Source organism: Schistocerca americana, chromosome 5 (genome assembly GCF_021461395.2).
Source record: "Schistocerca americana isolate TAMUIC-IGC-003095 chromosome 5, iqSchAmer2.1, whole genome shotgun sequence".
NCBI classification, from domain to species: Eukaryota; Metazoa; Arthropoda; class Insecta; order Orthoptera; family Acrididae; genus Schistocerca; species Schistocerca americana.
In genome coordinates, this window is record NC_060123.1 from 250086711 (window position 1) to 250100202 (window position 13492).

The 13492-nt window shown below is 35.7% G+C and overlaps 1 protein-coding gene across 1 annotated transcript in view; it reads left to right on the top strand.

Annotated features, from left to right (window-relative positions):
- The window catches only part of LOC124616298, a gene marked incomplete at its 5' end in the record, with an annotated part of 117637 nt that extends 104649 nt beyond the window's left edge, over positions 1 to 12988 (top strand). The window contains one exon of the mRNA XM_047144601.1: positions 8302 to 12988. Within this exon, the coding sequence (XP_047000557.1) occupies positions 8302 to 8463 (162 nt within the window). The remainder of the gene's footprint in view (positions 1 to 8301) is intronic.
- Positions 12989 to 13492: the final 504 nt, after the last annotated feature.

Consider the following 13492-nt stretch of genomic DNA (forward strand, 5'->3'; position numbering starts at 1 on the left):
ATTGATGAAAGGAGAAAATATAAAAATGCAGTAAGTGAAGCAGGCAAAAAGGAATACAAACGTCTCAAAAATGAGATCGACAGGAAGTGCAAAATGGCTAAGCAGGGATGGCTAGAGGACAAATGTAAGGATGTAGAAGTGAGTATCACTAGGGGTAAGATAGATACTGCCTACAGGAAAATTAAAGAGACCTTTGGAGATAAGAGAACCACTTGCATGAACATCAAGAGCTCAGATGGAAACCCAGTTCTAAGCAAAGAAGGGAAAGCGGAAAGGTGGAAGGAGTATATAGAGGGTCTATACAAGGGCGATGTACTTGAAGACAATATTATGAAAATGGAAGAGGATGTAAATGAAGATGAAATGGGAGATACGATACTGCGTGAAGAGTTTGACAGAGCACTGAAAGACCTGAGTCGAAACAAGGCCCCCGGAGTAGATAACATTCCATTAGAACTACTGATGGCCTTGGGAGAGCCCGTCCTGACAAAACTCTACCATCTGGTGAGCAAGATGCATGAAACAGGCGAAATACCCTCAGACTTCAAGAAGAATATAATAATTCCAATCCCAAAGAAAGCAGGTGTTGACAGATGTGAAAATTACTGAACTATCAGTTTAATAAGTCACAGCTGCAAAATACTAACGCGAATTCTTTACAGACGAATGGAAAAACTAGTAGAAGCCGACCTCGGGGAAGATCAGTTTGGATTCCGTAGAAATGTTGGAACACTTGAGGCAATACTGACCCTACGACTTATCTTAGAAGCTAGACTAAGGAAGGGCAAACCTACATTTCTAGCATTTGTAGACTTAGAGAAAGCTTTTGACAATGTTGACTGGAATACTCTCTTTCAAATTCTGAAGGTGGCAGGGGTAAAATACAGGGAGCGAAAGGCTATTTACAATTTGTGCAGAAACCAGATGGTAGTTATAAGAGTCGAGGGGCATGAAAGGGAAGCAGTGGTTGGGAAGGGAGTGAGACAGGGTGTGGGTTTTAAGGGAGAGGGTAAGGAGTCATTCCAATCCCGGGAGCGGAAAGACTTACCTTAGGGGGAAAAAAGGACAGGTATACACTCGCGCGCGCGCACACACACACACACACACACACACACACACATATCCATCCACACATACACAGCCACAAGCAGACATATATGTAGTTGTGTAAAATCTGAATATTTGTAATAGGTACGATGCAACACCCAATATTGTGAATATTGTGCCTTATTAGGTACAATGGTACATTTGTATCATGTATATGTAATCACATATGTATATATGACTGTACTAAACTTATAAAAAAATACTATGACGTTTGCAAAAGACACCAGTTGGTGTCTCCATGCAAAAAAATAATAAATAAAATTATTTCTCAGCAATAGTGTGGGAGGGTTGTTATTATGTAATTGTTTACCAAAGGCTTTGAAATGCTCTCTGGAATTGGTTTTGTAGTAGTTTCCTTCAAAGGAACTCAGTGGATCATTTTGATATTGCCACTTTGTTTTTCCGATAATTTCAGAGAATTTATTTCTGGTGTTTTTGAGGTTATGTGCATTTTCTTCTGTTTTGTGAGTTCGAAATTTTGTCCAAGCTTGATGTCTTTTATCATTAATTTCATCACATTCCATAGTCCACCATGCATATTTTTTTTTTTTTTTTTTTTTTTTTTTTTTTTTTTTTTTTTTTTTTTTTTTTTTTTTTGGGGGGGGGGGCAATTCTTCAGCATGTTGTTTTAGAATTGGTATTTGTTCCTCAGGATTGTTTATTACTACTGTATTTTGTGTGCTTTTCTGGTATTTGTCATTTTTGATTAACTTATGTGGGTCATACTTTCTTTTATCTACAATTGCTCTCTGTCTTTTTTCCCCTTAATGGGGTGAATTTGATCATGATTTTGACCAAGTAATGATCTGAATCTGTGTCTGTTCTTCTCAGTACTTTAACATTTTATTAAAGAATTTATCCATCCGGACAAGGGGATATTTCCATGTCACACATTTGCTTGGTTTTCCTTTAAAATATGTAGATTTAGAGATGAGACCACGTGTTCTGCAAATTTCAATGGGTCTTTGATTATATGGAACCCTACTTTCCAATTTTGTCTCTGTGCTTTTTTTCCTTTCCCCAGTTATGATCTTTACATTGTCTGATCCAAAAGATCCCAGGATTTTTCTACTTCTACCATAGTTCTTGTTAGAAAATTTTTCTCATTGGTCGGGGTATGGATGTATATGATAGTATAAATCTTCTTTGTGGTTTTCAGAGTTAAAGTTGTGATTTGTGAAGAAATAGTTTTAAAATCAGATATTGAATCTATAATTTTAAATGTACTATATAAATCATGTTTCAAATTGTGGGCACTGTTTCATAACTCTTTGTCCTGGTTTTTCAGTGTAAATTCTATAACCTTGAGATTCAAATGGATCTTCTGTTGTATTTATCATTTCTGTTTTGTCTGTCCAATTCATTTTTGAGCTTTCCAGTTTTCAGTAAAGAGTTTATGTTACGTGTTTCAATGTGGTTAATGTTTTTATGTTTTATTTTGGCCTTATGAACTTGATGAGGATTGAGTGATTTCAAATGCTCAGGTTCATTTGAGTCTGATAGTTGGCTACCACCGAATCCAATGTAGACTTCTCCTTTCCTTCTGAGCTGGATGGTGGAAATTTTTCTCTAAAAAACCTTTCCGTGTTTGAATGTCAGAGGCTATCTACAGATATAAATAATATTTCCAATAAACTTCTAAAGGCCTGCTCAGATCAATTATTCAAAGTTTTGGCCTACTTATTTAATACATCTTTGACTCAGGATGCCTTCCCAGATAGAATGAAATTTGCTATAGTGAATCCTCTACACAAAACAGGAGACTCTATTCCAGTTACAAGCTATCATCCCAATCTCTCTTGAGCAGCTTCATGAAAATTCTTGAGAAAATACTGTATTCCAGAACTCTGAGGAATCTCAAAAACTTTGACATCATCAGTGAAAGATAATTTTGTTTCCAAAAAGGTATGTCTACAATTGAAGCTGTATTTCCTTTCACAGGTGACAAAAAGAGAATCCAGTTGGGATATTTTGTGATATTTCTAAGGCCTTCAACTGTGAGAATCACAAAATACTTCTCTACATAGGGTGGCACTATGGTACCAGAGGGACAGTGAGAATCTGACTCCAAGATTGGAAGTGTAAGGTAGCTTTGGATGACAGCATCAAAGTGAGTGACAGGGTAGAGTCTGACAGAGGCAATGTACTCTGTGGAGTCCCCCAGGGGTCCTTTGTTTGTTGCAGTTTCTCATATATATATAAATGATTTACCTTTGCCATACCAAACATGCAAGTTCACTATGTTTGCTGGCAATAATAGCACTGCAACAGAAAGCAGTCCAATAATCTAGGGGCTGATTCTAACAAATTACTTTCAGAAATCCTAACCTGATTTAAAGTAAACTCACTGCCAATAAACGTGAACAAAACTAATTAGTATAAACATGGTGCCTCCAGTCACAAAAACTGGAAGGAGAAATACAAAGGGTACAATGTACCAAATTACTTACTTTCAGTACTTTCCCTCTGTTATGTGCTGTAGAATTATCTTCTGGATCAATTCATCTCCATTAAAGGAAACTTTCTTTCTGCAGAAAAAGGTTGTCTGAATTATGCGCAAATTTTCCTCCGAAAGTCTCCTGTCATAATCTTTTTAGGAAACTTGGGATGCATGCTACAACTTCCCAATACATTTATTACATTATTAGCTTGATGGTCCCATGTACCATGAAAGCAATGAAATGTACCTTGATCAGAATACAAGAAGGAACACTACTGTCAACTGTGATTACAAAAATCTTACCTCAAGTAGAGAAAGGTGTATTAAAATATTTAATAAAGTAAACTCCATCCAAACAGGCCTCAGAAGGCCCAGTGGTATTGACTAACTATGTCATCCTTAGCCTATTGGCATTATTGGACGTGGATATGGAGAGGCATGTGGTCAGCACACCACTCTCCCAGCCATAGTCAGTTTTCATGATTGGAACCACTACCTCTCAGTCAAGTAGCTCCTCAATTAGTCTTGCAAGGGTTTAGGGCACCCCACTTCCTGACAGCGCTTGGCAGACTGGACGGTGACCCACCCAAGTGCTAGCTAAGCCCAACAGCACTGGTGATCTGACAGGAACCTGTGTTACCACTGTGGCAAGGCCGTTGGCCCGAAATATTTAATACACTGCCAAATAACATTCTAGGTCTAAGAGTAGATTAACTAAAAATAAAGTAAAGCCTTACTTGATGAAACTTTTTATTCATTATATGAATTTTTTAACAGAGAAGTATAGTCTTTGTGTTCATAATATTTTTATTTTCTGTTTATTATGTAGTGCTGTTCATCCTTGTATGATGTCTTCTCTTTTAACATTGCTTTTATTTTGTTTTAGTTTTATGTTTTTATTTTCCCTGCAAGTGTTTTTGTAAATGTACTGTACTTCCCTTGTTATATGTTCTATATAATTTATGTTTATATATTGTTTGACTAATTCTGTATCATAGCATCTCACATGCATAATAGGATAATTGGAAATCAAATATAAATAGATAACCACTTTTCAAGATATTATTTATTGCCCTCAACTTAGGGACCGATGGCCTTTGTAGTCTGGTCCCTTCAACCCCCATAAATCAGCCAACTATCCACTCAACTGGTCTCCTAAGTCCTTGTTGCCTCGGGCAAAATTGCAGTCAAACCCAACATGAATGATCAAGTTCAGTAATTAACCCATTTATTCATGCATTTTGTTTTGTATATCACACAATCAAGAGGAGCCTTTAGGGATGTGGAATAAATTAATTTATAAATTGACAGACAAAAGCAGACACACTAGATTATGTCTGTAACGTGTACAAACAATCAATTATAAGTGCTACAAATTAACAAACATGAATTATTTGTAATTTACTGCTTTTTAATATATTATAAGTGAGGATTTTTATACATTTTAGGAGAAAGGTACCTACTTTTAAAGAAGAAAAAGACATTTCTCTTCCTCTTACACTGCTCATAGTAAGCATTCACAAAGTTTCAATAGTTGCAGAGAAAGCTATCAGCTGTACAAATATTGCAAAAGTTAAAACTTGTTTAGTGTGAATAACATTATTATGAACTTGCAGTTTTCATTTTATTAGATCTATGGGCAAAATTCCAGTAAACAACAACATTTTTTCTCACAAACAGCATTTTTGTATGTTTATAATTGTTTCTAGCATCACTGGTAATGCAGGGTGCCCTTGTGAATGCCTCCTGATTCCCAAGTGTAGTTAAAAAACTATGAGACACAAATACTTCTAGTTTACAAGTTTAGTACAAGCAATTAATACACTTCTACAGGGGTTCATTTCATAATGCTTCAAACATGTAGACAATACTCTATCTCATCCCATATTTCCACAAGCATGTCTGTCATGGAGGCTATGCCATTTGTAATTCCTCTGGAGAGATCACTGAGGTCATGTAAAGATGAGGTGTACTCACAGTCTTTCAAACAATGCTGCGGGAAGAAATCTAAAGGATTTTTAGCATATTGCAGCCCCGTCAGCAACTGTGATAGACTAAAAGTTTGAAAAATCAGCCTCAGTTACCCAAAATTTTCTGGTTTTTACCAGGTTTCAGCTGAAACCTGGTAAAGACCAGAAAATTTGCACAACTGAGGCTGATTCTTCAAAATATTATTGAATTCACAGGGATATGTCTGGAGATTGCAGTGCCTGCTTGATCGGGCTATCGTCCAATCAATCACGGTGGAAATGTTTGGACCAGGAAGTCCAAATATATAAACTACAGTTTGGTGATGCACTTTCAAGCTGGAAGGTCACATTTGGCTAAGACAAAGAAGCACAGCTGAATGATAGCAATTTGCTCAAGCATGTTCAGATAAATATTTCATATTAGTGTTTTTTGACGAAGAAAAATTGTCGAACAATGCCGTCTTTCATCAGCATCACCAAACATTCACATTTTTGCTGTCTCTGAATTTCCAGTAAACTGTAGACATTTTCTGATCTTAGATGTGAATGTTGTGTTGATAAACAATCCCACATGTGTGGAAGGTTGCTTTGTTTACAAAAGACAATGGTTCCTAGATAGTAGGTGTTTTGCTCAGTCAGATGCAACATTTCAGTAGCATATTTGAGTGAAGCTGCAAGTTGTTTCAATTTAATACTTGCACAATTTGAGCTTTGTAAGTGTACCAACAAAGTCATTAATGCACTACCTTGTGAATTGTTCAGTGAGGGCTGCTCAGCTCACATGATGCTTGGTAAATTGACTTTGATGGGCTTCTTTGGTAGGTCTCTCTGATGTCCTCTAGCAGTTCATCAAATGTGGATTTTCTACAACAACATGACTGTCTGTTTACACTCCCAATAGCTAGAAACTTGTCATACCAAGCCTTAATCATCTTAACATCTGGCAGCTGTCTTTGAAATCCACATCGGAAATTTCTTTCGACAGCAATGGGTGATTTCATTTCCACATATCACAACATGCAATGGGCTACCTTTGATCTGTAGCCATTTCTAGTACCGTATTTATTCGAATCTAAGCCACACTCGAATCTAAGCCGCACCTGAAAAATGAGACTCGAAATCAAGGAAAAAAATTTTTCCCGAATCTAAGCCGCACCTGAAATTTGAGACTCGAAATTCAAGGGGAGAGAAAAGTTTTAGGTCGCACCTCCAAATCGAAACAAAGTTCGTCTAGTTGTAATATGAGACACAATTTAGGTCGAATGAATGACGATACAGCTGCAGTAGTTTGGTTCGAGTCGTAAGCTTAGCAGTTACGGTTTACCAGGTAGCCATTGCTACGCGTCACGCGCTCCGTCCGTATTTATACGGATATCCTTCCTTTTTCACGTGCTTCGTCTGGTTTGAATTGATTGCTTATTTTTCTTTGATCTGATAAGTGCCGTTCTCTTTATTATAGGTGTTTACGTCACTCCAAGCAGAAAATGCATTACTGCACTGGCATTGTTTGTCGCATTCTGATAGTGTGTGTTTACGGCCTGTCGCCGCTCGCGGCGTGGCTTGCTTTTGTGCGCGCTACCGCCGCTTGCAAATAAAAAATAGAGAGGAGTCATCTCATTAGCGAAACATTTGTTGTTACTTACACTACTGCTTTCTTTGATAATGATCAACAAGAACCAAATAACAGACTGCGTATGATAGATGATGTTCTGAACGAAATTTTAGCGAAAATTTTTCTCCGTTCCAAAATCTTTGCAGGCACCTCTTTAGTTCATTACATTCTGCACAGAAAAGAGACATCTTAGATTTAAAAATCTAGTCAGTTGCCGTGCTTCATTTCTGACTGTATCACTATCAGGCATAAGAATAATACGAATATAAACATGACATGACATGATATGTATATTCTTCCCCGTTTGCTGTTGTCTCACTCTAGTTTCGTAGTTTATTAGGCAGACAGGATTTAAATGAGATAGTAGCAAACACGAAACAATACATGGCAAAATGTTCATATTCGTATTAATCTTATGGCGAAGAGAATACTACATGTGATTCACAATTCATAAAAGCTCCTATTAGCAACCATCTCTTCTCACAGGTAGGAAAAAATTCAGAATGTAGAGTTGGCCGTATTGACAAACATCCCAAACAGTCTTGCCAGTCGGATTTTCATAGTACATTGAAATGCTGCTACATTCGAAGATCAACAATACAGAATTTGTATTTACTTCGTTGGATAATGTACCAAAATGCAGTGGTCGAAACTCTGGGCGGAGGAAAAAGGCTCGTCTTCCACTTTTTTTTTAAATTTATTTACTGACGCAGAGATTTTGGTGCCAGTATGTATCTTTGTGCCTACAAAGCATGCCTGTGTGGGGCTACATATATTCGACGGCAGAAGTTAGTTGTGGCGGCACCCACCAACATTTTTCAGAACTCCCGCTTGCTTTGCACTCAATTCTAAGCCGCAGGGGGTTTTTTGGATTACAAAAACCGGAAAAAAGTGCGGCTTAGATTCGAGTAAATATGGTAATTATTTAGCACTTGAAACAAAATGAAAAGAATCATTTGGAATAAATCTGCACAGACTTTCTGATTTGCTTTACATGATGCTGCAAACCCTATTACCTGTATCACAAGTTTTTAAAATCGCATTAGGAAATCAAGAAAGTTTCATGTGGACACCCTGTATTTTTAATACGATAAATGCATGGAATTGTATAAAATGGAATCGTTGCCAAACAGAGAGGAAATATATTTAACAACTGTAATTATAATTTTCAGATCACTGAGCTTCATACGGCAAGTATCAACAGTGACAGAGTCTGCGCTAGAAACCTCCACATCGCAAGTTCTGTGTGGGGTGTGTTGCATGTGAGTGAATACGCACGTCGCATGCTCAAGGCAACCACTAGTGGAGGTGGACAGCCACCGGACAGTGACTAGAAAGAAGGAACATCACACCTCCATAACATGTGATTTGAAATTACATGTAAATATTACTGTTCCCATCAGTCCTTGGAGTATTATTACAACAGGAGATGAATAATTTCATGGATTAATTTAACTTATTGTGAACTGTGGGAGGCACCTGCAACAGCAAGACTAGAGAGATTTTGGCAGAGGATTTTTCTGTACTTATTTCATAAAGCAAGGGAATAGATTTTTGCCTCAAAGTGATTGAAGTGTGAATAATATACTCATAATTTTTACCCTAGGTGTTGCCTTCCAATGTTTAAAGCTGTAATGTGGGAGACAAGTTTCGTGATGATATTAGAAATGTTGTCAAGAGTAAAGGATTGCAGATTTGGATAGACAGAGCTTTATTTCATTCCAAAATAGCCACTGTCATTGCAAGCATACTGAGTTTATACTGTTCCATGAGATTAACTATTAGAGAGAATTTATGCAGAATAAAAATTGATGGTTTTAAAGAAAATAGTATGTAAGCTTAAGGAATTTTAATGTTGAGATCATCATAAAAATATGTATGATCATTTTGCTTGTGTATGAGCCATTTTAATTTAGTTCAAGTTAGGATATTCCTATTACTCATTAGCTGCCTATAGATATCTTTTCTTTACTTTTGAAACCTCTCATGTGAGGCAAGATCAACTGGATTAACTGTTGGGAGCCTGACTGTATAAGAAAGTAAATAGAGCATTTTTAGTGCTAGTTGTTACGTCCACTGGGGTACTGGATATCAGTCAGGTAATATAAAGATGTGTTCTTTGCTGCAGATTAAAATTGTACTGTGTGTGTGTGTTTTCATAAGACTGAAACAGCACAAAAGAATTTATTGACTGTTAAATCTGGCTTCATGATCATGGTTACTCTCTAGAAAACTTAGATTTGCTATTCTTTGTTAGCAGTCTAGTAATAACACGAGTGTCTGTATCTTGCAGATTGTAAGGAGAGTTCATGCTGCTGGATGCTAGATTCTGTATCTTACAGATGGGTGTGACTTGAAGAAAGAGGATTTTTATAAAAACAAATTGAGGACAAACATAACTTAAATTTATCCTGTTTTTTAATTGTTAGAGCTCCCTTTTTCATCATCTTACATAACCACAATCTTATAAAAAGAAAACTGGATTAATAAGAAGTGATCAAATTACAAAATATAGTGACTAAACAGTTACAGTAGCAGAATGCCTTTTTGCCATGACTGGTTTCAGTGAATGTTTAGTCGTTGTGAGCACGTTCAATCAGCAGACCATCATCAGACAGATCTGAAGCATCAGTAATTAGGGCATCGAGGTAATACTGAAACATATCCCTCAACTGTTGAGCAGAGACTTCTGCTGCACCAAGTAAATGTGACTGAGACAATTTTTTACAAATTACTAAGTAGTCATCACCAGCTTCCCATGAAATGTCCTACCTTTAATGAGTTGTGGTGAATGAAGTCTCTCTAGAATAAGTATTCCTGAAGCACACAGTTGCATACAAATGTACTAGTTAAAGATGCAGAATCTGCACTAGACACTGTGAGTCCATGCTCCTCAGACTCAATATGTGTGGAAGAAACTGTAATTCCCCTATTTTTTGAAATGTAGTTTTTCAATTAATAAAATTACACAGTGACTGCACTGAATTACTGTTGTGATTGTTGCAGCAATCATATTCAGATTATAATTACTAGCATGTCAGTATATTAACAGGTTATTACATGTTCAGGTGCAAAACTGAATTCGATACAATGGAATAACTGTGTGATTTTGTTGACTGAATAAACATAAAAGTGGTATATCTTTTCAGCACAACACAGTACATTGCTCTCCAAAAATTTCCTGTTGTATGTGTATGCTGTTATATGCTTCATAACTATTCTAGAAGTACGCTCATTGTTCAGACATTCATTAAAAGTAACATTTTGTGGAAACCTGATTATGAGCAGTCACTACTCGAAAGAGGTCATGGCAATACTGGATTGTGCAATTAGAACTGCTTTTAAATTACAACAGACTTCTACACTTAATGATATGTCCTTGCATCTTATAGTAATCATGGAAAAAACAGTTAATTATAGAAATAAAATTTGTATATATTTACTGGATGAACCATGGAAGCAATGTGAGTCTGTTCAAATGAATCCTTAGTTAAAATACAGCTTCTATTCCTTTCCGATACCAAAATGTTCATGTTGTTGCCTGCTGGTTTTTAGTAAAAACTGAACAGATTATTTTCAGTCGCTGGTTTTCTCATCCTCACAGGGATGAGGAATGGAGGAGTAATAGCCTGCAGGCATAAACATTACTGATTAAAAAAGTTATGGTTTCTGTCATGGGATTATCTAACATTTAACAGTGTAAAATGGTAGGGATACAGAGCTAAACTGAATGTGTAAGAGTTTCTGTCACTGGACATGAAAACATTTTCATTTGGTGCCAGTTGTTGTCAACAAAAGAATTTTTTCTGTTGAAAAATTGCAGTTTTAACTATAGTGCTTTACATCATTTATCTCAAATTTAACAAGACATGTTATTTGAACAATAGTCATCATGCTGAAGAATTTTAAATGGCTTAGCTATTACTTTGATGAGGGTACCCAAATGTATCTAGTAATATGGAAGTTCTTTTTACATGAGTAATATTATTTTAATATGTGGTGACCATTCCTGTATTTTGTTAAAAATATATTTCATTGTGAACTAAAATAAAATGTTTATAGCTTTTAGTCTTTCTACTGTATGGTGCTCTTTGATTATTCATGTTTGCAACCACTGCTTGGAACTAGTGCCTTTGCTTGCTTTACGATGGAGGAATCTAATTTATATACTGTAAGTTACTTTATGTGAATTATTGTGTAATGTCGTTATAGTTGTCTGATACTGACAGCTTCATATCATCATCTTGCCTCAACTTTTGATATATTCATGCCAAAGAATTACAGTATTGTTCTTTCATGCATGATTTCTCTGTTTTGAGATAGTATCACCTGGAGTTACTATCCATGACTATACTGCACTTGTCCAAATTTTTTTAATAACTATTTTTCCGTGTTACACAATACGAACTATATTTCATTGAACTGTTTTGTATGATAAACTGTAGATACCATTATGTATTTGTAAAGGCTTTATTTAATGTTTGTGTCTAATTTGTCTCTTTTTTTATATAAAAAGAATTCACTTTTGACCATTCATGACAATTTATGAAGTTTAAATGTTGTAGGAAAGTTCTTGTAGAATGTAGAACATAAATACTTTTGGATTGGAGGAGACCACTCATTGAAAAGCAGATGCATTGAGTTATCCATAGACACACACACACAAAAGAAAGAAATCTTTGGTAGCTTTTGGAGATATTGATGTTCTTTGACAAGCTAGAATAAAAGACACACACACACACACACACACACACACACACACACACACACACAGAGAGAGAGAGAGAGAGAGAGAGAGAGAGAGAGAGAGAGAGAGAGCCACTAGTTCCTCAAGGGATAACATTAAAAGCTAACAACATACCTTTCCTTTGTTTGTGGCTATCAACAACTCAACACTTCCACTTTTCAATGAGTGGTCTCCTTTAATCCCAAAGTATTTAATTTCTAAAGTTTGTACAACAAATTTTCATAGAGCTTAATGTTGCAAATTGTGTAACATGCTAACCCTCTTACCAAAACAATGACTATATATTTTAGCCAATGTTCTGTTCCATTGCATAAACAATAAGGCAGATTCCATATCTGTGTCTTGATTTCTCTTTTATATTTTGTACAAAAACCAAAACAGGATGAGTGACAGCACGGAAATTTGGTAATTTTGTTATGAATAATGTAGTTACAAAAACAGGGCTTTAAGAGAGTGAATTTTATTGCTTAAAATTCCATTTCAGTGGTTAAAGCAACTATTATTTTCAACAGGATTCAGAATATGTGTATATTTATGTTGCAGTAATTGATGATTTCTGTGAATATAGGGCAACTGATATTAAGCTTATGTTTTATTATGATCACTTGTTTACCAGCCAAGGAAACAGAAGTCTCTGAAGTGCATGCAACAGAGAAATAACTGTTCTTCCATCACTTTATCCATATTTAACAACTACAGCATATTGTGTTAAATAATAACTCAAGTAATGTATATTCTTGAGAAGCAGTGCCTAGATATCTTTATCTAATCAAGTGCACTGCTATCATCTATGTTATGTTGTATAACTAACTGCTTCACCAGCTTTGAAAGACTGAACAACGTTCTTAAAATGAGAGGTACTTACTTGACCAAAGGATATATTTTTGCTATGACAATGCAAAGTAGTTTTTAAACTGCAGTTAATACTTATAAATTATTTCTGCTTATAAAAATATATATATATATGTATGTTGACAGTTTTATTATTCATGTATTTAAACCTAAGTGTAAGCAAATTAGTACCCTTTCTTGTTCCATAGCAGTCAAACCACACTGCAGTAAAATGTTTATGATGATTGTATTTTCTAAGAAATAAAGCTATGAAGCTATTATATTATTATTATCATTATTTTGAAAATTTTTTGCAGGTGACATCCAATAGTGGTAGTGTATTTAAAAAATCCGTGACACAGAGCTGTATTAATAATTTTTTATTATTACTACCAGTTTCACTAATACACTATGTTATTGGTATCTGTATCAGTGAAAAGGCAAAATCAGTTACAGAAGTTTATGGACATATATCATTAGGTTATAGGCTGTACACAAAGTAACACTTACAAAAAAGATTAATATTACTCACCATGGCATCATAATTTCTGACATGGTGGACAACATTTTACATTTAAACTCTTCACAGCTGTCGCATATATAGAAAGACAATATACACTTTACATAGAAAAGGCTATGTGTAACCCACTAGGATAGCAAATGATAGCTGATCACCATGTAGTAAGAAACTTCCTGGCAGATTAAAACTGTGTGCCTGACCGAGACTCGAACTCGGGACCTTTGCCTTTCGCGGGCAAGTGCTCTACCATCTGAGCTACCGAAGC